Source organism: Bos grunniens, chromosome 15, assembly GCF_055505025.1.
Source record: "Bos grunniens cultivar Pamir isolate PY7600 chromosome 15, Bosgru_T2T1.0, whole genome shotgun sequence".
NCBI classification, from domain to species: Eukaryota; Metazoa; Chordata; class Mammalia; order Artiodactyla; family Bovidae; genus Bos; species Bos grunniens.
Window position 1 is genome coordinate 83,091,108 of NC_141179.1, and position 26,354 is coordinate 83,117,461.

Consider the following 26,354-nt stretch of genomic DNA (forward strand, 5'->3'; position numbering starts at 1 on the left):
TCCGATAATCATACCCGTGTTACACTAATTCATTAGAGATGTGAGCATCTTGTTGTCTTAAAGTTTTGTGCTGTGCTGTGCTTAGTTGCTCAGTTGTGTCTGACTCTCTGCAACCTCATGGACTGTAGCCCCCCAGGCTCCTCTGTCCATGGAATTCTCCAGGCAAGGACACTGGAGTGCGGTGCCGTTTTCCCTCCAGGGGATCTTCCCAACCCAGGGATTGGCAGGCGGGTTCTTCACCACTGAGCCACCGGGGGAGCCCCGTATACTCTAAATAGAGAGAAATTCGACAGTGCTGGAAACAGTAGTGGAACACTGGAATAGGGAGTTGCATTCATCCTTTATCGATTATGGGCACTTCCTTACTAGCCATAAGTGTTACAAGAAACTTATGGACCTGTGAAATAAACCAGACAGGAACAGGGATACGGCCAGATGATATCACTTAGACATTTTTTTAAAATATTTCTTCAAAGCATTAACTTTATTCTTCTAATTTATTTCTTAATTGGAGGAAAATTGCCTTACAAAGTTGTGTTGGTTTCTGCTATACAATAGCACAAATCAGCCATAATTATACATATATCACCTCCCTCTTTATACATGGGGGTCTTAAAAAGAAAAAAAGTTGAACTCATAGAAGCACAGAATAGCGTGGTGGGTGCCAGGGTTGGAATGTGGAGGAAGCAGGAAGGTGTGCAAGACCCAAAGGGAAGTCCGTGGGTGAGCAGTGAGCAGGGACTCTGGGGTTCTGTTGACCGTTCACCGCTCTCCCACCCCAAACAGCCCACGCTGCTTCCCCGCTGATGAGGATTCATTCTTCCTTCCCACCCAGCCCTCTGCCTCTCTGGCCACATGTCCAGCCCACCTGGCGCTGTCTCAGGTGGAGGCCCACTTTACAGGGGCTCACAGTTCCACTGGTTCCACCCATGGGGGATGGCGATGTGATGCAGGTTGTGACTGACTTTCTGCACGATTTTGTTGGCTTTGTCCGTGTGGTTATACACGGGGATGCCGAGCTGGTCCAGAGCCCGGGTGTGGACAGCCAGCATGTGGGAGATGAGCCCGTGGCCACGGTACTCGGGCAGCATGGCCCCCATCCGGATCTCTCCCGTCTGGTCCATCAGGGACCAGGAGGCAGGGGTCCCCTCAGGCCCCAGAAGGCAGAAGGTGGGGAAGGCCCGGATACAGCGCTCGATGAACCTCTGGCTCCTCTCGTTGCCACCAAAATGCCAGAATTTATTCACCAAAGTGGCATGGGTAGGATCCATTGATGAGAGCTTAAACATCTCCTGGTTACTATTGACAAGAAGGAAAAAAAAAAAAAAAAAACTCGTAAGTCACACATACTGAGAAGTATTATACATATTGTTTGCCCCCAAATTGTCTTCAGATGATGCATTTGAGAGTGCAGGGAAAGGCACAGATTCTGCAACAAGGCTACCCAGATTCATAATTCAAAAGCTGTGTGATTTCAAACAGGAAACATGCTGTCTCTCTGCCTCCTTCCTTTATAAAGTGAACTTATCAATCGTACCTTCCTCAAAAACTGATAGAGGAACAATTACACCATAAGGACCCAGGACTTGTGCCTACCCACAGTCAGTTCAGTTCAGTCATTCAGTCATGTCCGATTCTTTGTGACCCCATGAATCACAGCACACCAGGCCTCCCTGTCCATCACCAACTCTCGGAGTTCACTCAAATTCACGTTCATCGAGTAGGTGATGCCATCCAAACATCTCATCCTCTGTCGTCCCCTTCTCCTCCTGCCCCCAATCCCTCCCAGCATTAGGGTCTTTTCCAATGGGTCAACTCTTCGCATGAGGTGGCCAAAGTACTGGAGTTTCAGCTTTAGCATCAGTCCTTCCAATGAACACCCAGGACTGATCTCCTTTAGGATGGACTGGTTGGATCTCCTTGCAGTCCAAGGGACTCTCAAGAGTCTTCTCCAACACCACAGTTCAAAAGCATCAATTCTTCAGTGCTCAGCTTTCTTCACAGTTCAACTCTCACATCCATACATGACCACTGGAAAAACCATAGCCTTGACTACACGGACCTTTGCTGGCAAAATAATGTATCTGCTTTTGAATATACTATCTAGGTTGGTCATAACTTTCCTTCCAAGGAGTAAGCGTCTTTTCATTTCATGGCTGCAGTCACCATCTGCAGTGACTTTGGAGCCCAGAAAAATAAAGTCTGACACTGTTTCCACTGTTTCCCCAACTATTTCCCATGAAGTGATGGGACCAGATGCCATGATCTTCGTTTTCTGAATGTTGAGCTTTAAGTCAACTTTTTCACTCTCCTCTTTCACTTTCATCAAGAGGCTTTTGAGTTCCTCTTCACTTTTCTGCCATAAGAGTGGTGTCATCTGCATATCTGAGGTTTTTGATATTTCTCCCGGCAATCTTAATTCTAACTTGTGCTTCTTTCAGCCCAGTGTTTCTCATGATGTACTCTGTGTATATGTTAAATAAGCAGGGTGACAATATACAGCCTTGACATACTCCTTTTCCTACTTGGAACCAGTCTGTTGTTCCATGTCCAGTTCTAACTGTTGCTTCCTGACCTGCATATAGGTTTCTCAAGAGGCAGGTCAGGTGGTCTGGTATTCCTCTCTCTTTCATATTTTCCACAGTTGATTGTGACCCACACAGTCAAAGGCTTTGGCACAGTCAAGAAAGCAGAAATAGATGTTTTTCTGGAACTGTCTTGCTTTTTCCATGATCCAGCAGATGTTGACAATTTGATCTCTGGTTCCTCTGCCTTTTCTAAAACCAGCTTGATTATTTCGAAGTTCACAGTTCACCTACTACTGAAGCCTGGCTTGGAGAATTTTGAGCATTACTTTACTAGCGTGTGAGATGAGTGCAATTGTGGGGTAGTTTGAGCATTCTTTGATATTGCCTTTCTTTGGGATTGGAATGAAAACTGACCTTTTCCAGTCCTGTGGCCACTGCTTAGTTTTCCAAATTTGCTGGCATATTGAGTGCAGCATTTTCACAGCATCCTCTTTCAGGATTTGAAATAGCTCAACTGGAATTCCATCACCTCCATGAGCTTTGTTCATAGTGATGCTTTCTAAGGCCCACTTGACTTCACATTCCAGGATGTCTGGCTCTAGGTCAGTGAGCACACCATTGTGATTATCTTGGTCGTGAAGATCTTTTTTCTACAGTTCTTCTGTGTTACTTGCCACCTCTTCTTAATATCTTCTGCTTCTGTTAAGTCCATACCATTTCTGCCCTTTATCAAGCCCATCTTTGCATGAAATGTTCCCTTGGATGTCTAATTTTTTTTGAAGAGATCTCTAGTCTTTCCCATTCTGTTGTTTCCCTCTATTTCTTTGCATTGATCACTGAGGCAGGCTTTCTTATCTCTTCTAGCTATTCTTTGGACTTCTGCATTCAGATACTTATATCTTTCCTTTTCTCCTTTGCCTTTCACTTCTCTTCTTTTCATAGCTATCTGTAAGGCCTCCCCATACAGCCATTTTGCTTTTTTGCATTTCTTTTCCTTAGGGATGGGCTTGATCCCTGTCTCCTGTACACTGTCACGAACCTCCATCCATTGTTCATTGGGCACTCTACCTATCAGATCTAGTCCCTTAAATGTATTTCTCACTTCCACTGTATAATCATAAGGGATTTGATTTAGGTCATACCTGAATGGTCTCATGGTTTCCCCCACTTTCTTCAATTTAAGTCTGAATTTGGCAATAAGGAGTTCATGATCTGAGCCACAGTCAGCTCCTGGTCTTGTTTTTGCTGACTGTATAGAGGTTCTCCATCTTTGGCTGCAAAGAATACAATCAGTCTGATTTCAGTGTTGACCATCTGGTGATGTCCATGTGTGGAGTCTTCTCTTGTGTTGTTGGAAGAGAGTGTTATGACCAGTGCATTCTCTTGGCAAAACTCTATTAGCCTTTGCCCTGCTTCATTCCATCCTCCAAGGCCAAATTTGCCTGTTACTCCAGTCAGAAGTATCTAAAAGTTAAGTACGATTGCTGTCGGCCAAGCAGCGACTCAGCATTTAATGAGGGAATTGATAAGAGTGCATTTAACCCATAAGAAAACTAGGTTAACAGAAAATAGATGAGTGCCCCAAAGCACATGCTAGCAACTGTGGGTAAAACCAGAGTTTAGGAATCATGGAATCATAGAATGTTGCTGTCAGAGGGTCCTTGACCACTATGGGAACTGAAGTCCAGAGAAGGGGTGTGATGTGGAGTGCAGGCAGCCCCAGAAGCACAGAACACTGAGCCTGAAGTCGTCTTCAGGCTGTAAAGGGCTTTGGAAAGGGTCTCGAGATGGGGAACTAGGAGATCTGTACTCAAGCCCATCACACCCTTAACTATCCACCTGACCTGAACAAAGTATTTCATCATCCAAGCCTATTTCTGTCAGGAAAATAGGGATAATGTCTCCAATCTTGTCTACCTCTGAGGTGGACAACAGAATCAAATGAGACTATAGATGTGCAGGCATTTTCAGGTGTAACCTGGAGTTCGCTCAAATTCAATCCCATTAAATCAGTGATGCTGTCTAACCATCTCATCCTCTGCTGCCCCTACACCGCTTCATGATTCACAGCCTTGTCATGGCGAAGGGGCGTACATAAATCAATGAACCTATGAGCCATGCTGTGCAGAACCAGCCAAAATGAACGGGACATGGCACAGAGTTCTGATATAACATGATCCACTAGAGAAGGAAATGGCAACCCACTCTAGTATTCTTTCCTGGAGAACTCCATGGGCAGTGATGTATGATACTGTGAGTAAAACGTTTCCAGTCATTTTAACACAGAGAGGAGCAGAGGACTGGGCATCTCTGAAGAAATGGCATTTGAGAGTATGAATGACAATAAAGAGGCAAGTATATGAAGATCAGAGGGAAGGACATTGTGGGAAGACAAAGTGGAAATGCAACGGCCCAAAGCCATGTGTGGGTGCATGGGATCAAGTTGCATAAAGAGGGTCAGAGCCGCTGGTGGGAGTGAGGAAGGGCGACAGGATAAAGTCCGAGAGGTGATGAGTTCCAGGTCTTATGGGACCTTGGAAGTTCATAAAGGAGTTTGACGTTGATTTTATTTTCTTGGGCTCCAAAATCACTACAGATGGTAACTGCAGCCACAAAACAAACAAACAAACAACAACAACAACAACAAAAAAAACCATCTTTCTCATTGGAGGAAAAGCTATGACAAACCTAGACAGCATATTAAAAAACACAGATACCACTTTCCTCACAAAGGTCCGTCTAGTCAAGGCTATGGTTTTTCCAGTAGTCGTATATGGATGTGAGAGTTGGACTGTAAAGAAAGCTGAGTGCTGAAGAATTGATGCTTTTAAACTGTAGTGTTGGAGAACACTCTTGAGAGTCCCTTGGATTGCAAGGAGATCCAATCAGTCCATCCTAAAGGAAAGCAGTCCTGAATATTCATTGGAGGGGCTGATGCTGAAACTCCAGTACTTTGGCCACTTAATGTGAGGAGCTGACTCATTGGAAAAGACTCTGATGCTGGGAAAGATTGGGGGCAGGGAGAGAAGGGGACAACTAGGATGAAATGGTTAGATAGCATCACCGACTCAATGGATATAAGTTTGAGCAAACTCCTGGGCATGGTGAAGGACAGGGAAGCCTGGCGTGCTGTATGTAGTCTGTGGAGTTGCAAAAAGTCAGACATGATTTAACGACTGAAGAACAGCAAGCTGAGAAACCTCAGTGGCTCTTCGGCAGGTGAATGGATGTAATCCACATCACACTCTAAAAGCATCGCTCTGGAAATGGATTGCGGGGAGCCAAGAGTGAATATGGGGAGAGAAGTTGGGAGGCTACTGCAATGGTGAAAGAGCATCTTTTTTCAAACTCACATGGCTTTGGGTGCGCCATATCCAACAGGTAAGTTCTTTGTCTCTGGCAGGGAAGGAAGAAGTTTCCTCGCTGTCTCCGGCATCACATAGAGAATGCACTGTGTGTGCTCGACCTTAACAAATTTAGTGGCTGCAAGATTCTGTACCACCTCATTCAGACTGGACTGTGAACCTAGAGAGGGGTAAAGTTAGGGGAGAAGTAACTGCCCTTGTAGATGCTTCTGGAAGGTTCCCAGCAAACTCGTCCAGGATTGAAAGTCAGCAACTTTGTTTCTGGTATTGCAAGCGACCGTGTGACCATGGCCTCATCACTGCCTCAACCTGTTTGCTCTTACCCAATACAGAGATAACACTAGAAATACTGTGGAATCGAGGACACGTGGCATTCAAAAAATCGTAGCAAAACGTGGGCTTCCTTGGTTGTCCAGTGGTTAAGAATGCGCCTGCCAATGCAGAGGTCATGGGTTCGGTCCCTGATCCGGGCAGATGCCTTGGAGGGCCTAAGCCTGTGTGGTGCAGCTTCTGAAGCCCGCTTTCTTAGAACTTGTGGTCCACAACAAGAGGAGCCATGGCAACGAGAAGCCCACACACCGCAACGAAGAGCAGCCCCTACTTGCTGCAACTAGAGAAAGCCTGCGGGCAGCAACAAAGACCCAGCACCGCCCAAATAAATTAAAAAAAAATAGTAGCCAACCTTCGACATGCCCTGGTGTTGGTCTAATACCGCATTTAATCCTTACATTAACCATATGTATTGCATGCATGCTCAGTCATGTGCAACTCTTTGCAACCACACGGACCACAGCCTGCCAGGCTCCTCTGTACATGGGATTCTCCAGGCAAGATTACTGGAGTGGGTTGCCTCCTCCAGGGGGATCTTCCCAACCCAGGGATCGAACCCACATCTCCTGCATCGGCAGGCGGTTTCTCTACCACTGTGCCCCTTGGGAAGGCCAGACATAAGTTTCAGGTACTGCTATTATCTTCATTGTTTATATGTGAGGGGACTGAAAAATAGATGTTACACTACTTGCTCAAGATCACGAAGCAAATAGTAGGCGGAACAGGGATGTCACCCAAGGGAGTCTGACTCCAACAGTGACAGGTTTTCCTGTGACTGGGGATGTGTCTATGGCACAAGGACTTATCATTCCAATTGTGGCTCAGTGGCAAAGAGCCCACCTGCCAGTGCAGGAGACACAAGAGCCGCAGGTTCGATCCCTGGGTCAGGAGGATCCCCTGGAGAAGGAAATGCAACCCGCTCCAGTATTCTTGCCTGGAAAATCTCATGGACAGAGGAGCCTGGCAGGCTGCAGTCCCTGAGGTTGCAGAGTTGGACACAGTTTAGCAACTAAACAACAAACAGCAAGAAGGCCAGAGGGTGAGCTCTGCTCTCACACCCAGTCACCCTAAGGGACCTTCAATATGTATGCAAAATATATCAGGAATCCTCATCTAACAAGAACTTACATTTCTCACATGTTCTTAAAAGAACCCTCTAGTTTGCAATGTTTGAATTCAACTCCACTGAAGAGATGGTGTTAGCTGACACAGGGTGTCATCATCAAGCTGAGTGTCTGGGGTCTAGTAGGAAATACTGATTGTAGGGGATGTACTCAGGATACAGTGACACTCCAGGTATAGATATGAGCAGTCCCCTCAGTGGGCAGATCCCAGATCTCTTACGTACTTTGGATCTGCAAATGTTGTTTCCAGTTGATGACATCTGATGTGGCAAGGGACTCTTGACAGTTGTTGAGATCCTTGGAATAGATTTGGTAGGTGTTGGTATAATGATCAAAGTCATCTGCCATCTCCTGTGTGGTTGGGTAATATAAATAAATCAAACTGATCATATGCAGTGATTGGAACACTTGTTTGGTATTTCAGTATACAGTGCTATTTGACAAACTAAATATCGCTGTTCTTCTTGGTGTGCTATCATCATTTCTGAATCATTTTCACCATACGACTAAGTCATGGATTTAATGAATGATTCCACTTACAAGTAAGAAAAGCTTGATGAAGGTATTTTTCTGCTGCATGACAATTTCAAATCAACCAAACACTTACAGTTTAGAGTGCATTCTTCAGTGATTTTACAATCCTCAGGAGAAAGAACGAAATCTTGTTAAAGACAAGCTTCAGTTGCAAGAGTAAATGTTACTCTGTTTCAAAGAGTCTTAGAACAAATGGATTATGAGGACAATATTGAAATGGACACAGGTAACCTTGCATTAGAATTCTCACATGTGATAAAGCTGTGCAGAATGAAGACCCAGGATGCCTTAAAAATGTAAACTGCAATGCACTGTTTAAAAAATAATTCATATTTCCAAAAAAGCTAAAACAAAATTTGCTCAAAAACATTGTCTCAAAATTAACAAATAAAAGATGAAGAGATTATTTTGAAGCTGAAGGAAGAAATCAAAGAACAACTACCCAACAAGGGCAGAATAGCTGGAAATTGTTGCCCAGAAATGCCCTTCCCATTAATACCACTAACAATCTGTTTTTTAAAGATTGCATTAAAAAGTGGATATTATTCCCTTTTTAGATTTCAATAATTAAAGTATCTTTACTTTTGTATTCTGTTTAATTTGGTACTTAAAAAAAATCACTATACATTTAAATTTTACTTCCAAATAATTCATCAAATGATATTATACAGTTACATATTTTTGATGTGGGAACTTTTATACTTCATTTTCAATATGCTTAGAAGGAAAGTTACGACCAACCTCGATAGCATATTCAAAAGCAGAGACATTATTTTGCCAACAAAGGTCCGTCTAGTCAAGGCTATGGTTTTTCCTGTGGTCATGTATGGATGTGAGAGTTGGACTGTGAAGAAGGCTGAGCACCAAAGAATTGATGCTTTTGAACTGTGGTGTTGAAGAAGACTCTTGAGAGTCCCTTGGACTGCAAGGAGATCCAACCAGTCCATTCTGAAGGAGATCAGCCCTGGGATTTCTTTGGAAGGACGGATGCTAAAGCTGAAACTCCAGTACTTTGGCCACCTCATGCGAAGAGTTGACTCACTGAAAAAGACTCTGATGCTGGGAGGGATTGGGGGCAAGAGGAGAAGGGGACGACAGAGGATGAGATGGCTGGATGGCATAACTGACTCGATGGATGTGAGTCTGAGTGAACTCCGGGAGTTGGTGATGGACAGGGAGACCTGGCGTGCTGCGATTCATGGGGTCCCAAAGAGTCGGACACGACTGAGAGACTCCTGATCTGATCTGATAACGTATTTATATTTGAAACAGATTAACAACTTAGTCTGAGTGATTTTTAAAAGTCTAGTACTGAAAATATATTCCCAAATATAAGCATCATAATCTGTTCCTTTTATTTCCCTAATGTTATCATTGGAGTAGGAAATGGCAACCCACTCCAGCGTTCTTTCCTGGAGAATCCCATGGTCAGAAGAGCCCGGTGAGCTGCTGTCCATGGGGTCGCAGAGTCAGACACGACCGAGGCGGCTTCGCACACAATGTTGTCATGTTTACCTTCACACATGTTGGGGTGTTCCTTTCTCTGCTTAGAACGCAACCTCTGTTCTTGTCAACCTGTTAAAAACCTATTACTCTTCAAAATTCCCTTTTGGCAAAACGTCTTCTGTGAAAGCTCACTGGTCCTTGCCCCGCATCCTGACCTCTGTAGCCTAACTGTCTCTTGGCCAGCGCTCCTCCAGTTTCTCCGATATTTACTGTGCCTTGTCACACCTCGCTGCATTTGCTTTACTTGTCTGCTTCCCTCCAGACTCCGAGGCTCTTGAGCACAGGGGCCTGTTCGCTGTCACTGCATTTCGCTTCAGTATCCACAGGGTCTCCCACATTGCCAGGCACCTGGTGGGCACATAGCAAATGCAAACACAGAAGCACATTCATTCTGCCCCTGGCCCCTTACCTGCTCCTGAGGGCGGATGACCACGGTCTTAAAATCAGGCCACGTGTCCACCAGGGCCTTTAGATTGAATGGGTTTCCCTGGTTCATGTGGAAGACGGTCCCGTAAACCTGCCGTATCCCGAGAAAGTGAGAGGGTCAGCTTATCAGTAAGCGATGTTGAAGCACCCTGTTTGATCAGGACAAGGCTTCTTTCTATGAAATTAGGTTAAGTACCTAGTATACCTTTATTTTGGTCTTCAGGTTCTACTTTACTACTCCAAATGGAAATAGACTTTGGGGTCAAACTGTGAGAACATTATACTGTGTGCGTGTGTGTTAGTCGCTCAGTCGTGTCCAGCTGTTTTTGACCCCATGGACTGTAGCCCGCCAGGCTCCTCTGTCCATGGGATTCTCCAGGCAAGAATACTGGAGTGGGTTGCCATTTCCTTCTCCAGGGGATCTTCCCAACCCAGGAATAGAACCCAGATCTCTGCCTTGAAGGCAGATTCTTTACTGTCTGAGCCACCAGGGAAGATCAAAAATTTTATTAGTATATCTTAAAATCCAGATAAATAAAATGAATAAATTAAAATCATCTACTAACACGTTGTAGAATTTAGTGTTATATCTTTCCATTTTATTCCATTTATTTACACACACACATAGTTTTCAGGGTTCCCTGATGGCTCAGTCAGGGAAACTAAAGAAACTACCTGCAACGCAAGAGACCTGGGTTCAATCCCTGGGTCAGGAAAATCCCCTGGAGAAGGGAATGGCAACCCACTCCAGTATTCTTGCCTGGAAAATTCCATGGACAGAGAAGCTTGGTGGGCTACAGTCCATGAGGTCACAAAGAGTTGGACACGACTGAGTGACTAACACACACACATACAGTTCTTAAACATGAAATTAATTACCTAATACATATTAACTTAACATCTGTCCCCCTCACATACACATACACACTATACTATGAGCTTGTTTCCACATCAATAAATAGAAATCTACACAATCATTTTTAATGGCTGCATAACATCCATTATATGAAAGGACTACTTCAATTTTACTGTCTGATTGCTGGTCATTTCAGCGTTTTCTTATTTTTAACAGTTTATTTTTCAATGAACATTGCTTTTGCATAAACCTTTGCAAATATGTCTGATATTACAAATTCTAGAAGGGGAATTTCTGGGTCAAACACCAACTGTTGTTTAAATATTTTATTTTTCTTGCACACATCTCCGAATCACCTTCCATAAAGGTTAAATGAATTCCCATCTATGTAAAAAGTAGAGACAAAGCATGGTGTTAACAACACAAGCTTTGGTGGCCAAGGTCCAAGGACAACACTTATTGGGCAATTTTTTTAATCTTTGCAACCACCGGTTCAAACATTGGTTCCCTCAAAACATTGAAGAGGCTGAGAAAGAGATTGTCCAAACTGGAATGAGCCACGTGGTTGTGGGGAGAGGAAAAACAGCAATCCATACAAGGGTGGACCTTAGGACCTAGATGCATTGAAACAAGATGCCTTAGCAGAAGGCATGGAAGAATGCCAAAGACCAGGGCCCAAGGAAATGGTGACTATTTCAGTGACAAAGGACCACCTCTCACCCCATGCTTCCCTACTCTTACCATGAAATGTTAATGTCAGACTAAGGCAAAAGAGGAAGAGGCAAACTTTGACTTTGTTTTTCAAACTTTGACTTTACTGAGTTTTTATAAATTAAATTTCTGCCATTAGCAGATGCTCAATATAGAAATTAAATGCAGTTTTAAGGAAAATAAAATACATGCTTTTCCACATGACGTTTGGAACCAGTGGCATTTATATACACATTTCTGTGCCCGTGATAGTGTCATTTAACCGGAACATAGTGACTCAGGCAGCCACTGCAAATGGAAGGGACTGAAGCTCACAGGTGAGCTAGACCCACTTAGTTTCCTCTGCTTGGGAGATAGGTGGGCAGTCCTTCAGGCTGCAATACTCAGATTTTTGTCTCACCTGAGACTTATTAGCAACTAGTCAATGAGTTTTAGGTCATACATTTGTAACAAGAATAAATTTTACAGATATCCTAGATTTCTGCTTATGGGGAAAAAGCTATGTCATCAAAGAATCAGGTGAGTAGAGAGGAAAAGAACCTCATTAAAACTGAGGATCTCATATTGAGAGTCACTTTGCCTTACAGTAGAGTTGGGCTAAGACTAGTCGTGCCAAGAATTTTCTCCAAAAAGTTGAGATCCACTTAACACAAAAAGTAAATAACAATTCAACCCCCAGACATAGAGCAGAAAAGAAAACAATTAACTTGAAAATATTTCCAAGTAGACTTGGAAAAATTTTCCAGTAAAGACAAAAATTATTCAGGCACCTAACTGATTTAGTTCCTTCTCCTCCTCCTCCTGAAAAAATACTTTTGAGGTTATACTGAATACATGGTGTAGTTCCTGATATTTGGCAAGTGTTATGGCACCCTACTCCAGTACTCTTGCCTGGAAAATCCCATGGACGGAGGAGCCTGGTCGGCTGCAGTCCATGGGGTCACTAAAAGTCGGACACGACTGAGTGACTTCACTTTTCACTTTCATGCATTGGAGAAGGAAATGGCAACCCGCTCCAGTGTTCTTGCCTGGAGAATCCAAGAGACTGGGGAGCCTGGTGGGCTGCCATCTATGGGGTCACACAGAGTCGGACACGACTGAAGCGACTTGCAACAGCAGCAGCAGCAGCAAGAAATATTGGCTATTAATTTTATCATATCTTAGTTAACCCTCCAAACATCTCTGCAAGGTAATGATAACCCTGCTTAGGGCTTCCCTGGTGTTTCAACTGATGAAATATCTGCCTGCAAAGTGGGAGACCTGCATTTGATCCCTGGGTTGGGAAGATTCCTTGGAGAAGGGAATGGCAACCCACTCCAGTATTCTTGCCTGCAGAATCCCATGGACTGCAGGGGCTGGCAGGCTACAGTCCATGAGGTCACAAAGAGTTGGACACGACTGAGTGACTAACACACACACATACAGTTCTTAAACATGAAATTAATTACCTAATACATATTAACTTAACATCTGTCCCCCTCACATACACATACACACTATACTATGAGCTTGTTTCCACATCAATAAATAGAAATCTACACAATCATTTTTAATGGCTGCATAACATCCATTATATGAAAGGACTACTTCAATTTTACTGTCTGATTGCTGGTCATTTCAGCGTTTTCTTATTTTTAACAGTTTATTTTTCAATGAACATTGCTTTTGCATAAACCTTTGCAAATATGTCTGATATTACAAATTCTAGAAGGGGAATTTCTGGGTCAAACACCAACTGTTGTTTAAATATTTTATTTTTCTTGCACACATCTCCGAATCACCTTCCATAAAGGTTAAATGAATTCCCATCTATGTAAAAAGTAGAGACAAAGCATGGTGTTAACAACACAAGCTTTGGTGGCCAAGGTCCAAGGACAACACTTATTGGGCAATTTTTTTAATCTTTGCAACCACCGGTTCAAACATTGGTTCCCTCAAAACATTGAAGAGGCTGAGAAAGAGATTGTCCAAACTGGAATGAGCCACGTGGTTGTGGGGAGAGGAAAAACAGCAATCCATACAAGGGTGGACCTTAGGACCTAGATGCATTGAAACAAGATGCCTTAGCAGAAGGCATGGAAGAATGCCAAAGACCAGGGCCCAAGGAAATGGTGACTATTTCAGTGACAAAGGACCACCTCTCACCCCATGCTTCCCTACTCTTACCATGAAATGTTAATGTCAGACTAAGGCAAAAGAGGAAGAGGCAAACTTTGACTTTGTTTTTCAAACTTTGACTTTACTGAGTTTTTATAAATTAAATTTCTGCCATTAGCAGATGCTCAATATAGAAATTAAATGCAGTTTTAAGGAAAATAAAATACATGCTTTTCCACATGACGTTTGGAACCAGTGGCATTTATATACACATTTCTGTGCCCGTGATAGTGTCATTTAACCGGAACATAGTGACTCAGGCAGCCACTGCAAATGGAAGGGACTGAAGCTCACAGGTGAGCTAGACCCACTTAGTTTCCTCTGCTTGGGAGATAGGTGGGCAGTCCTTCAGGCTGCAATACTCAGATTTTTGTCTCACCTGAGACTTATTAGCAACTAGTCAATGAGTTTTAGGTCATACATTTGTAACAAGAATAAATTTTACAGATATCCTAGATTTCTGCTTATGGGGAAAAAGCTATGTCATCAAAGAATCAGGTGAGTAGAGAGGAAAAGAACCTCATTAAAACTGAGGATCTCATATTGAGAGTCACTTTGCCTTACAGTAGAGTTGGGCTAAGACTAGTCGTGCCAAGAATTTTCTCCAAAAAGTTGAGATCCACTTAACACAAAAAGTAAATAACAATTCAACCCCCAGACATAGAGCAGAAAAGAAAACAATTAACTTGAAAATATTTCCAAGTAGACTTGGAAAAATTTTCCAGTAAAGACAAAAATTATTCAGGCACCTAACTGATTTAGTTCCTTCTCCTCCTCCTCCTGAAAAAATACTTTTGAGGTTATACTGAATACATGGTGTAGTTCCTGATATTTGGCAAGTGTTATGGCACCCTACTCCAGTACTCTTGCCTGGAAAATCCCATGGACGGAGGAGCCTGGTCGGCTGCAGTCCATGGGGTCACTAAAAGTCGGACACGACTGAGTGACTTCACTTTTCACTTTCATGCATTGGAGAAGGAAATGGCAACCCGCTCCAGTGTTCTTGCCTGGAGAATCCAAGAGACTGGGGAGCCTGGTGGGCTGCCATCTATGGGGTCACACAGAGTCGGACACGACTGAAGCGACTTGCAACAGCAGCAGCAGCAGCAAGAAATATTGGCTATTAATTTTATCATATCTTAGTTAACCCTCCAAACATCTCTGCAAGGTAATGATAACCCTGCTTAGGGCTTCCCTGGTGTTTCAACTGATGAAATATCTGCCTGCAAAGTGGGAGACCTGCATTTGATCCCTGGGTTGGGAAGATTCCTTGGAGAAGGGAATGGCAACCCACTCCAGTATTCTTGCCTGCAGAATCCCATGGACTGCAGGGGCTGGCAGGCTACAGTCCATGGTCTCAAAGAGTCAGATACAGCTGAGCGACTCACACACACACAACCCTGTTCAAGGTTGAGGAGTGTCTACGAAGAGTATTTACTTTCTGGTTTTACTCATTTTACATGCAAGAGCACTGAGATTTTTGCAGTGTTACCCAGAAAACAATGAATTTGTGGGATCAAAGCCGTCTGACTCCTGACCTTGTTCCTCTCAAGAGCTCCCTGCCCTACCCTTCAGTGTAGCGTGCCTCTGGCTACACTAAGCGCCCGTGGCACAGCCTACATATGACCCCTAAACAAGGTGACAGGGCACCAAGGAAGGAGAAGACGCGTTCATCGCTTTGCCACCCCGTGGACTATAGAGTTCATGGGATTCTCCAGGCCAGAATACTGGAGTGAGTAGCCGTTCCCTTCTCCAGGGGATTGTCCCAACCCAGGCATGGAACCCAGGTCTGCTGCACTGCAGGTGGATTCTTTACCAGCTGGGCCACAAGGGAAGCTCCCCCCAAACCCCCGGCCAAAAAAGGATATAATATGATGCTATTCCTTTCAGGTTTCCCATCAGCATGATCAGTATAATTAACTCTACTAAATTCTACATCATATTCATGCTGCCCTGAGAAGTCTGGAGCTGTGATTCATCACTAAAAGGAAAAGCGTTTATTTTCCAGACAAGCCCTGTATGCTAACAGAGTTTATACTTAAGAGTTTTTGTTGTTGTTGTATATTGTTTTTGTCTATCTTATAAATTGTATTGATTTTTAATTCCAATTGTCCATTGCGAGTACACAGAAAACCAATTTTTGTATTTTGTATATTCACCCTAAGGCCTTTGCTAAAACTAGTTGTACATCTAGGAGCTTTGGGATTTTGGTAGATTCCTTAAGATTTTTCTCATTAGACAATTATACCATCTGTGAATAAACACTATTTTATTTTTTTCCAATATGTATTTCTCTTATTTCTTTTTCTTGTCTTATTGTGCTGATTAGGATATCTAGTACCATTCCCACCGGGAGTGGTGGGAATGAATATCTTTCCCTTGCTACTGACCTTAGCAAGAATACTAAATCTTTCACTATTTAGATTAATCTTAGGCATAGATTTTTCCAGTACACGTTTTATCAGGTTGAAGAAATTCCTTCCTATTTCGAGTTTGCTGAGAGTTTTATTTTTATCAGAAATATTACATTCTGTCAAACATTTTTCTGCATCTACTGAGAGAAGATCTATGGCTTTTCTCCAGTCTGTTGACAACAGTGAATTGAACTGATTGATTTCTGAATGTTGAATCTGCCTTGCCTTTCCAAGATGAACTTCCCTTGGTTATGATGTATTATCCTTTTGATATGTTGATGGATTTGACTTGATATTATTTTGTTAATGGATATCTCTGTTCACAAAGAGTATTGTTCTGTAGTTCTCGTTTTGGTGTCAGGGTAATTCTGGACTCATAAAATGATTTGGGAAGTGTTTTCTCCTCTGCTCTATTCTGCAAGGGTTTTTGTGGAAGTGATATTTTTTCCTTCCGTGTGTGGTAGAAATTGCCACTGACAATATCTGAGCATGGAATTATCTTTGTTGGAAGGTTTTAAACTACAAAGTCAATTTCTCCAATGGATAGAGGGCAATTCAGGTTGCATATTTCTTCTTCAGTGACCTTTGGTAATTCATGCTTTTCACAGAATATACAAAGTGAAATGTATGGACTTAGTATTGAAAATCGTTCTCACTGGAAGTGCCAAGTCTTAACTACTGGGCTGCCAGAGAAGTCCCTAGACTGTTATTCTTTTTTAGTATAAGCACTTAATGCTATCTGTTTCTCGGTTATCAACTGCTTTAGTTGCATCCCAAAGCTTTTCATACCTTGTATTTTTATTTTCACTCAAATAAAATGTTTTCTAATTTTCCTTGTAATTTTAAACATGACTTATTTAGAATTCCAGTTGAGCTATTCGAAATCCTGAAAGATGATGCTGTGAAAGTGCTGCACTCAATATGCCAGCAAACTTGGAAAACTCAGCAGTGGCCACAGGATTGGAAAATGTCGGTTTTCATTCCAATCCCAAAGAAAGGCAATGCCAAAGAATGCTCAAACTACCACACAATTGCACTCATCTCACATGCTAGTAAAGTAATGCTCAAAATTCTCCAAGCCAGGCTTCAGCAATATATGAACCATGAACTTCCTGATGTTCAAGCTGGTTTTAGAAAAGGCAGAGGAACCAGAGATCAAATTGCCAACATCTGCTGGATCATGGAAAAAGCAAGAGAGTTCCAGAAGAACATCTATTTCTGCTTTCTTGACTATGCCAAAGCCTTTGACTGTGTGGATCACAATCAACTGTGGAAAATTCTTCAAGAGATGGGAATACCAGACCACCTGATCTTCCTCTTGAGAAATCTGTATACAGGTCAGGAAGCAACAGTTAGAAATGGACATGGAACAACAGACTGGTTCCAAATAGGAATAGGAGTTCGTCAAGGCTGTATATTGTCACCCTGTTTATTTAACTTCTATGCAGAGTACATCATGAGAAACGCTGGACTGGAAGAAACACAAACTGGAATCAAGATTGCTGGAAGAAATATCAATCACCTCAGATATGCAGATGACACCACCCTTATGGCAGAAAGTGAAGAGGAACTCAAAAGCCTCTTGATGAAAGTGAAAGAGGAGAGTGAAAAAGTTGGCTAAAAGCTCAACATTCAGAAAATGAAGATCATGGCATGCAGTCCCACCACTTCATGGGAAATAGATGGGGAAACAGTGGAAACAGTGTCAGACTTTATTTTTCTGGGCTCCAAAATCACTATAGATGGTGACTGCAGCCATGAAATTAAAAGACGCTTACTCCTTGGAAGGAAAGTTATGACCAACCTAGATAGCATATTCAAAAGCAGAGACATTACTTTGCCAACAAAGGTCCATCTAGTCAAGGCTATGGTTTTTCCTGTGGTCATGTATGGATGTGAGAGTTGGACTGTGAAGAAGGCTGAGCGACGAAGAATTGATGCTTTTGAACTGTGATGTGGGAGAAGACTCTTGAGAGTCCCTTGGACTGCAATGAGATCTAACCAGTCCATTCTGAAGATCAGCCCTGGGATTTCTTTGGAAGGAATGATGCTAAAGCTGAAACTCCAGTACTTTGGCCACCTCATGGGAACAGTTGACTTATTGGAAAAGACTCTGATGCTGGGAGGGATTGGGGGCAGGAGGAGATGGGGACGACAGAGGATGAGATGGCTGGATGCCATCACTGACTCCGTGGACGTCTCAGTGAACTCCGGGAGTTGGTGATGGACAGGGAGGCCTGGCATGCTGCGGTTCATGGGGTCCCAAAGAATCAGACACGACTGAGTGACTGATCTGATCTGATCTGTATACTTTTAGAAATTCAGGTATTTTCCAGCTATCTTTCAGGGTTTTCTTTTTCTTTTTTTTTTTTGAGTTTAATTCTATATTGCTCAAGAACATACTTGCTGTATTTCAATTCTTCTAAAATTTTAAAAAATATGGTCTATTTTGCTAAACATTCCATGTACACTTCAAAATAGTATGTACCCTGCCATGGTTGTGGGAAGTATTCTATAAATGTCAGTTTATTCAAGTTGGTTCATAGTATTTCATATACAGTAAGTTCACATATGTATTTATAGGTTTTCTGCTTATTCTACAAATCACTGAGCAAGAAGTGCTGAGCTCTTCACGCCTGTGTCCTTCCAGATTTCTTCTTTCAGTTTTCTCAGTTTCTGTCTTGTGTCCTTTGAGCCTCTGTTGCGAGGCGTATGCATTTCAGGTTTTCTTACATCTTCTCGGTGAATTGATTCCTTTATCATAATAGTGGCAGTCTTTATCTCTAGTAATAGCCTATTCCCTTTGTAATATATATTACTGCAAGAAAAACATTTCCACTTCTCTACGGTACAAGATCATTCGTTAAACACAATTTCTGTCTCATTCAAAGTTAAACATAATCCTTGGGGTTTGACGAAAAAACAGAATTTGACCAATTATTAATTACAAAGAAGAACCATAATGGATAACTTTTCACCAGGCACTTGATTGTTTGCTAAGAATAAACATTGACTTTGCCAATTCTGGGAAAAAAAAAAAAAAAAAAACTTCCAGAGTTACATAACATGAGCTGAAGGGCACGAGGGAAAGCTTTGGCGTCATCACACAACAAAGATCACAATGGGTTCAAATCATAGCCCTGCCACTCACCACCGGCATGATCTTGGTCAAGTCATATGACTGAGCCTGCCTTTCTCCTTTGGTTCTACAGACATGACATAGCTGCCTTGCAGATAGGTGAGGTAAACCAAACGAGCAGCCAGGTGGGTGAGCTTGGCACAGAGTAGTGCTCAGGGATTCCTTGTTCTCTTTCCCACCTTCCCTCAAGCTGTCCCTAGCCCTTTCCCCCTTAAGAATGCTCCACTCTCACCTTTAAGGACTCAGGGAGACTCTTCCTCAAGGATTTCTCTAACATCTGCAGCAGTTGTGGGCCTTGTAAATGGAACATCTTGGCAGGTCCCTTAACCTAAGAGAGGATCGACAGACAAGGAATGAGAAGTGCTGGAAGACACACAAAGATGCCCAAGTCCCTGTTTCCTGGGAAACAGCAATGGTTAGAAAGCAAAACAGAACAAAAAACCCGCCATTCCCTTTGTGTTTCTGAGTGTCTTCCTGCAAGGAACTGCCCTTCTCCCATTGGGCTTAAGACTCACCGTGACCCTCACGTTGTCTGTGACAAGGCCAGGTACTAATCCTTCAAACTCCCCATCTTCAACAGCTCATAGAAGTCAACATAAAAAAAACTTCAAACAAACAAAAAGCCAAACAATCCCATAAAAGGGCATAAGAACTGGATTCTTTCTGTTTACTCTCCCCACCGGTTAGGTGGACAGTTTATCCCGGCTTAATAATCGCAACAAAGTGTTCTAACAGCTTAACAAAGATTAAAGCTTGACAAAACGTTAATCCGTCTTCTCTCCTGCACCCAGTCCTCTGGCTGTGATCCACCCTCAGCCCAAGCCAACACTGGCATTCAGAATGATCCTCCATGAAACTTTGCTGACTCCTTTCCATGAAACAACCCCTTTCTGCCTGACCTTTCAGATGTTTGTAGATCTTACTGTCTGAGAGTTCTTCTGTTGAAATAATACCTGCCGGGAGCCGGCATATTGCATATTGAGTGCATATTGCGTATTGCGTGCAGCACTTTCCACAGCATCATCTTTCAGGATCTGGAATAGCTCAACTAGAATTCTATCACTGCCGGGAGCCAGCGCGAGGCACTCCGCCCGTGGCAATGGTCATGAGGAAGGAGGCTCGGCATACACAAAGGCAGGATCGAGCCTCAGGAGTCCCCCTGGAAATTCTCGAGCATCTACCCCCAAAACCAGAGTCTGCCTACTTTCTGCTTTGTGCTCTCACCTACACCTCTGACTTTACGGGGAGCTGTCCCCCACTACCTCTCTCTGAAAAAAGAGTTAGCTTACAGCTCCAGTTAATAATTCCTGGGTGTGACAGTGTTTCAACCTACAAACTCCTTTGGATATCCTCTAGCCTGCCTGAATAGGTTTTTCTGGCCACATGTGATTGTTCAGAGCCTCCCAACTGTGAGAGGCAGGAGATGTTCTAAACTGTCTAAACACAGATCCTTTGAGTAGTTAAAAGATTGATTAGAAATTGTATTGGTGAAGGGTTTTTCACTTATTGGGCCAATGTTTGCTGCTAAGTCTCCATACTCCTTACCCACTGTGTCCTTGGCAGTGTATTGATTGATATAATGTGTGTATAGAAATGTAAGTAGTAGCCTCAATGTTTGTAACCTTGGACCCTTGAGGTAATTCTTTTCTTGATTGAGCCCACCTCACCTTTGCCCTATAGGAATGCAGCTTTGTCCAATGCTTTTTTGGAGGCTGGTGCCTGACTTTGGAATAATCACCTTTAGCGAAAAATAAGTTTCTTAAAATGTTAACAGGCCTCCTGGCCAGAAGATGATGTAAATCACCTGAAATTTTGCATATGATAAGTTTGAAAGCCTGGCTTCAATTAGGACCAGGAACTGCTGTCCTTGCATGACTCCACCCCTTCCCCCATTATCCTCTATGCATAACTTAAGGTATAAAAACTACTTTGGAAAATAAAGTGCGGGCCTTGTTCACCGAAACTTGGTCTCCCCATGTCGCTCTCTCTCTCACTCTGGCTGAGTCTCCATCTGGAGCGCAGAACCCACCATGCTTGCTAATTATGCCTGGGCATATTATGTCTAAGATCCGACCTGGGAGGCCTCAGTGTCTCCTCTCCTTTGGGAGAACGGAAGGATACCTGCGGCCTATGTAAGTGGTGCAAACTTCTTGTCTTGAAGTTTTATTGGTCTCCCGCGTAAACCAAGCTACTGAGCCTCTTTTCTCCACTGAATTCTCCTACTGAGCTCTCCTCATTCTATTACTCTTTATATCTTTGGTAAATATTTAAATAAATAGGTCGCCTACGCCGTCTCTCCTTCGAATACCCTGGATCAGCCGGGGCTGGACCACGGCAAATACCCTCTTCCTATTTCAGCACTCCTTTTCCCTCTTGAAATAATCCTTTCAAATAAAGTCTCTCCTTACCAAAGTCTGGCTTTGATATTTTATTTAATGGTATTTTGGTATAGTTTCATTATAATTTAAATAGACTTTTGGGACTAGCCTGGAAACCTAAGTATTGCTTTATTCATCTATGCAGTCATTCACTTATTCAATCACTCAATAAGTGTTAATATTTATTGAGAACTTAATGTATTCAACAAATGAGGTATCACCTCAGCTAGGCTGAACTACATTTCCTAGAATTCCCTTCCCTTTATGTTTCCACTTAGGGTGGACCACAGAGATTCTCTGGTAGCTCAGCTGATAAAGAATCCATCTGCAATGCAGGAGACTCCAGTTTGATTCCTGGGCTGGGAAGATTCCCTGGAGAAGGGATAGACTACCCACTCTAGTATTCTTGGGCATCCCTGGTGGCTCAGTTGGTAACAAATCCACCTGCAATGCAGGAGACCTGGGTTCGATCCCTGGGTTGGGAAGATCCTCTGGAGGAAGGCATGGCAACCCACTCCGGTATTCTTGCCTGGAGAATCCCCATAGACAGAGGTGCCTGGCAGGCTACAGTCCATGGGGTCACAAAGACTTGGACACGACTGAGCGACTAAGCACAGCACAGCACGGAGAGATTCCTATGGAAAACCTGGTTGCTGTTGTTCAGTTGCTCAGTTGTGTCCGACTCTTTGTGACCCAATGGACTGCAGCACGCCGGGCTTCCCTGTCCCTCACTATCTCCTGGAGTTTGCTCAAACTCAAGTCCATTGAGTCTGTGATGTCATCCAACCAGCTCATCCTCCGTTGCCTCCTTCTCCTCCTGCCCTCAATATTTCCCAGTGGAAAACCTGGAGAGCAAAATTAAAGCAGCGGGCATTTTGCAGCTAACCTCAGGGATTCCCAGGTGGCTCAGTGATAAAGAATCCACCTGCTAATGCAGGAGACTCAGGAGATGTTGGTTCGATCCCTGGGTCAGGAAGATCCCTTGGAGGAGGAAATAGCAACCACTCCAGTATTTCTGCAGGAAAATCCCACGGACAGAGGAGCCTGGCAGGTTGCACAAAGTTGGACGTGGCACAGTAACTCAAAATATAAGGTAGTAGCTGGGCTGGAAGTGCTTCTCTGTCCCCTGGGTCTACCTTCAGCCTGTCTGTCACCTGGGACAGGGGAATATTAACCCCTTGATGGTTTGCAAATGTTTTCTCCTATTCCATAGATTGTTCATTTTGTTGATTCTTTTGCTGTGCAGAAATTTTTAGTTTGATATAGCCCCACGTGTTTATTCTCTGCTTTCAATACTTGAGCTTTTGTTGTCATATCCAAAAAAATCATTGCCAAGACCACGGTCAACTTTCCCTCCCCTCCCCCACACCATGTTTTCTTCTAAGAGTTTTATGATTTCAGGTATTAATACATTAAGCCTTTAATCCATTCTAGGTTAATTTTCTGAAGTGGTCTTTGTATCTTGATTGTAGCTGCTGTGGGCAGTCACTGAGGCTGGTAGGAATCACTTAAGTCCTGTAAATAGATGTCTTCTTTACTACAAGGTGAAGTGTGCTAGTCTCCTCTGTTGTCCTTCTTTTCCACACAAGACCACAGAATATTTCTTTAACTCAGTATCTGATTTAACAAGTCTGGACTGTCTTCATTTTATTTAGGCCCTAATTCCAGAAGACCTTCAAAATCCAGCTTTTGTTCCCATTTCAAAGTCTTACTCAAATTTCCCTTTCCTCTCTATTGACTCCCTTTAGTTTCTCAATCCCAAAGGAACAGATCACTCTTTGTTCTCTACCCCCCAAAGATTATGTACACATTTCAATCAAAACTTGTTACAGCCCATTACAGTTTGCCCTCTAGGTTATCAGTCCTCTGGGCAGGATCTTAAATCATTTATTCTATTATTCTCAATGTTTATTACACTGTTGGGCACACAGTAAAAACTCAATGTTTATTGATTTAATGTATGACATGCTTGCATAAACACAATCATCTCTTTAATCACTCTGCTTACCAAGGGAAAAGACTCATTCTTTCATTCAATAGGTGTCAGTAGAAGAGCCAACTACATTCTGGGCTTGGGCATTTCTACCAGATGTTTCTTTGAAAAAAAGGCTCAGACCAGAATAGAAGTACCTGTGCCATATCTTGGAAAATATCAAGACAGTAGAACTGTATCATTTCTAAACATTAATCAGACATCACATCTGTGCTAAGCTGCTTCAGTTGTGTCCAACTCTTGCAACCCTTATGGACTGTAGCCCACCAGGCTCCTCTGTCCATGGGATTCTCTAAGCAAGAATACTGGAGTGGGTTGCCATGCCCTCCCCCAGGGGATCTTCCTGATTCAGGGATTGAACTCCTGTCTCATGTCTCCTGCATTAGCAAGTGGGCTCTTTATCATTCATGCCACCTGGGAAGCCCATTCACACATTAGCTAGGAGCATTTCACAAAAAGATTGCACGAGAATAAGAAAAGTTGAATTTGATGCCAGATTACTGGGATAGAATACTAAAGTTCTGACAAGTACATTTGGGAAAACTTTTTGCACTCACATATATGCACACACACACACACACAAAATGAACACAAATGTGATGTTCAATAAATGCAGTTGACTAAAACTGAGGAGATTCGTTTTAGGGGGGTGCCAGCCTTGATAACAGCCAAAGTCCTGGGAAGCACAGTTTGAAATCTTTGGCAAATCCATTCCAGTACTGGGAATTTATCCAAAGAAGACAGCTCAGATGAAGAAAAATACTCTGAAAAAGTTTGAAAGCAATACAATATTAACTCACAGGCATGTACAGGACACAATCTCAGTGTCCTGCTACACGTATAATTCATGTAAATATGATCTATCGTTCTTTTACTACTCTAAAACCCATTTTCACATGAAGGTTATATGTTGCCATGTGAGAAAGTCTTCAAGATGAACATGAAAAGAGGGACATGACACTGCAAAAATAACTAGAGGCCTTCTTGTGTGCATATTCACATAAATCACAGATGATAAAAATTTAGAAGGAAACACCAAATTATATAGGAGCATTACAACTGAGATTTTAAAAATTACATTTCTTTTTTACGGTTTTAAATTAATATTAATCTCATCTGGATTGTAGTCTGTTGACTACAGTCTACCTCGTCTTTTGGAAACTTTAAGAAGGGCACTTAATTTCCCTGGCCATCATTTATCCAAGGGGGCGGGGGGGGGAGGCGGAATCTGACTATCATATAACGTTTCTAGGGAATTTAATGAGATCGTGTTTGCATGGTATGTCTACAAACTGTTCCATAAATATCACCCAAACCCACATACTTCTTCCCAGAAGCTGTTACCTTTTCTGGCACGCCAGCTATTAACAAGAAGTTTCCAAATCATGCCACATTTACGTACCAATTCAGAACAAAAGCCTGTCCTTATCCAGGGAAAAATTTTTACAGAATCAGGACACTACCCCGTACATGGTACATTCCTGATACAGATTTCTCAAAGGGAACCACTTCCTTTTCGCCTGGCATAACTCTCAGCACTCATAAATTCTTATCGGCATCCAACAGCAACATTTTGGTTCATCCGCTTCAGTGAGGAGACATGGGCTGAGGCGTCTCAGAGCAGTGATCTTCCTTGGCTCTCACCTGTAACACTGTCTTCCCACTCAGTTTCTGCAGAGATACCCCCACACCCCCACACCCCCCACACCCCCCCACATCCCCAGAAATAAGAGGCAGAAGATCATTCCAGAAGATGACATGTATCTTCTGGCTACTGTGGTCTTGAAAAGTGTGCTTATTGGTCTGATCCCCAACCTGCTGAGCTGAGAGTCTTAACTGAACCCACGCACCAAGCTGCGCTTCGGCGGCTGGGTGTGGGGAGTCCCTCCTCCCAGGTCCCGTGTTTGGCAGAGTGCCCCTCTGAGGCTCGTTTTTTTCCAGAGGTCTGAGCTGCTTTCTGATCCCACGGGTCCTTCCAATCCCCCCAGTCCTCAGCAACTCTGAACTGTGAGATCCTGGAGGCAGGATCTCTACAGGCAACGCCTGCTGCACTCTCTCCATTTTCATGAATACCTGCCACAAAGCAAGAGAGGGCGACTGTTTGAACTTGATGTAGAGAATCAGAGCTCTTTTGTTAACCATAAGAAATTACGAACTTGGAAAGACTTAAAGGGCCTAGAAAGTACCCCACCCCCCACCCTCACCTTTAGGGTAAGTTCGGTAAACCTCAAATGGAAGAAACAGAAGGAGAACCACTCCCCAGACATATCATAATTAAACGATTAAAAATCCCAGATAGACAGATAACCTTAAAGGAAGCCACAGGAAAAGCACGTGTGACATGTAAGGGAACAGAGGTGCACACAGTGGCTGGCTTTCAGAAGGTGCGCGAGGTCGGGAAGACAGTGATGTCAGTGAGTCCAGTCTTACACTGCTTGCAGCTCGGTAGTCTAGTAAATCAAGAGACGACAGTCCTGGCAAGGAACGGTGACTATTTAAACGCCAGCAGGCCAAAACGACAGCTGGCTTGCGTCCCAGAGAACCGTCTTGGCTGAGCTAGAACTCAGGCTTCTTTTCTACTTAAAGGGGAGGGATTAAAATCAAACATTTCCTAGTTTGGGTCAGCCTCTGGATGGGACCTGTTCATTTCTTCCTTCCTTCAGTGATTCGCAGGTGGGTCTGGTCAGGACGTTTCCTGTGAGCTTAACAAAAGTATTTTAGCTTGAAGCTCCTTATCTGGGAGGCAGAGATAATAGGGAATTATGCAGATTATACATAATACCCATCTCTCATTCCCAGAGATACAATTTAAGCTTAAAGGTAGTACTGTTTTAGTGAGTAACTTGTAGTAGAATACAGAGGTTCTTCCCTGTTAGGTTTCTCCACTGTCAAT

At 43.1% G+C, this 26,354-nt stretch overlaps 1 protein-coding gene across 4 annotated transcripts; it reads right to left on the reverse strand.

Annotated features, from left to right (window-relative positions):
• Nucleotides 1-456: 456 nt before the first annotated feature.
• Nucleotides 457-25,986, reverse strand: LOC147358845 (glycine N-phenylacetyltransferase-like). Of its 4 annotated transcripts, none has more exons than XM_086338789.1 (6): nucleotides 25,892-25,986; nucleotides 19,323-19,418; nucleotides 9,797-9,904; nucleotides 7,572-7,698; nucleotides 5,882-6,053; nucleotides 457-1,299 (listed from the first exon to the last, which is right to left on the reverse strand). In XM_086338789.1, the coding sequence occupies exons 2-6, from the start codon at nucleotides 19,398-19,400 to the stop codon at nucleotides 897-899; spliced, it is 888 nt and encodes a 295-aa protein (XP_086194915.1). In that variant the 5' UTR covers nucleotides 19,401-19,418; nucleotides 25,892-25,986; the 3' UTR covers nucleotides 457-896. The 4 variants fall into 4 exon arrangements, with proteins under 4 accessions (XP_086194915.1, XP_086194916.1, XP_086194914.1 ...); XM_086338790.1 differs by lacking the exon at nucleotides 25,892-25,986 and adding an exon at nucleotides 25,770-25,789; XM_086338788.1 differs by lacking the exon at nucleotides 25,892-25,986 and adding an exon at nucleotides 19,606-19,808.
• Between the last annotated feature and the right edge of the window lie 368 nt (nucleotides 25,987-26,354).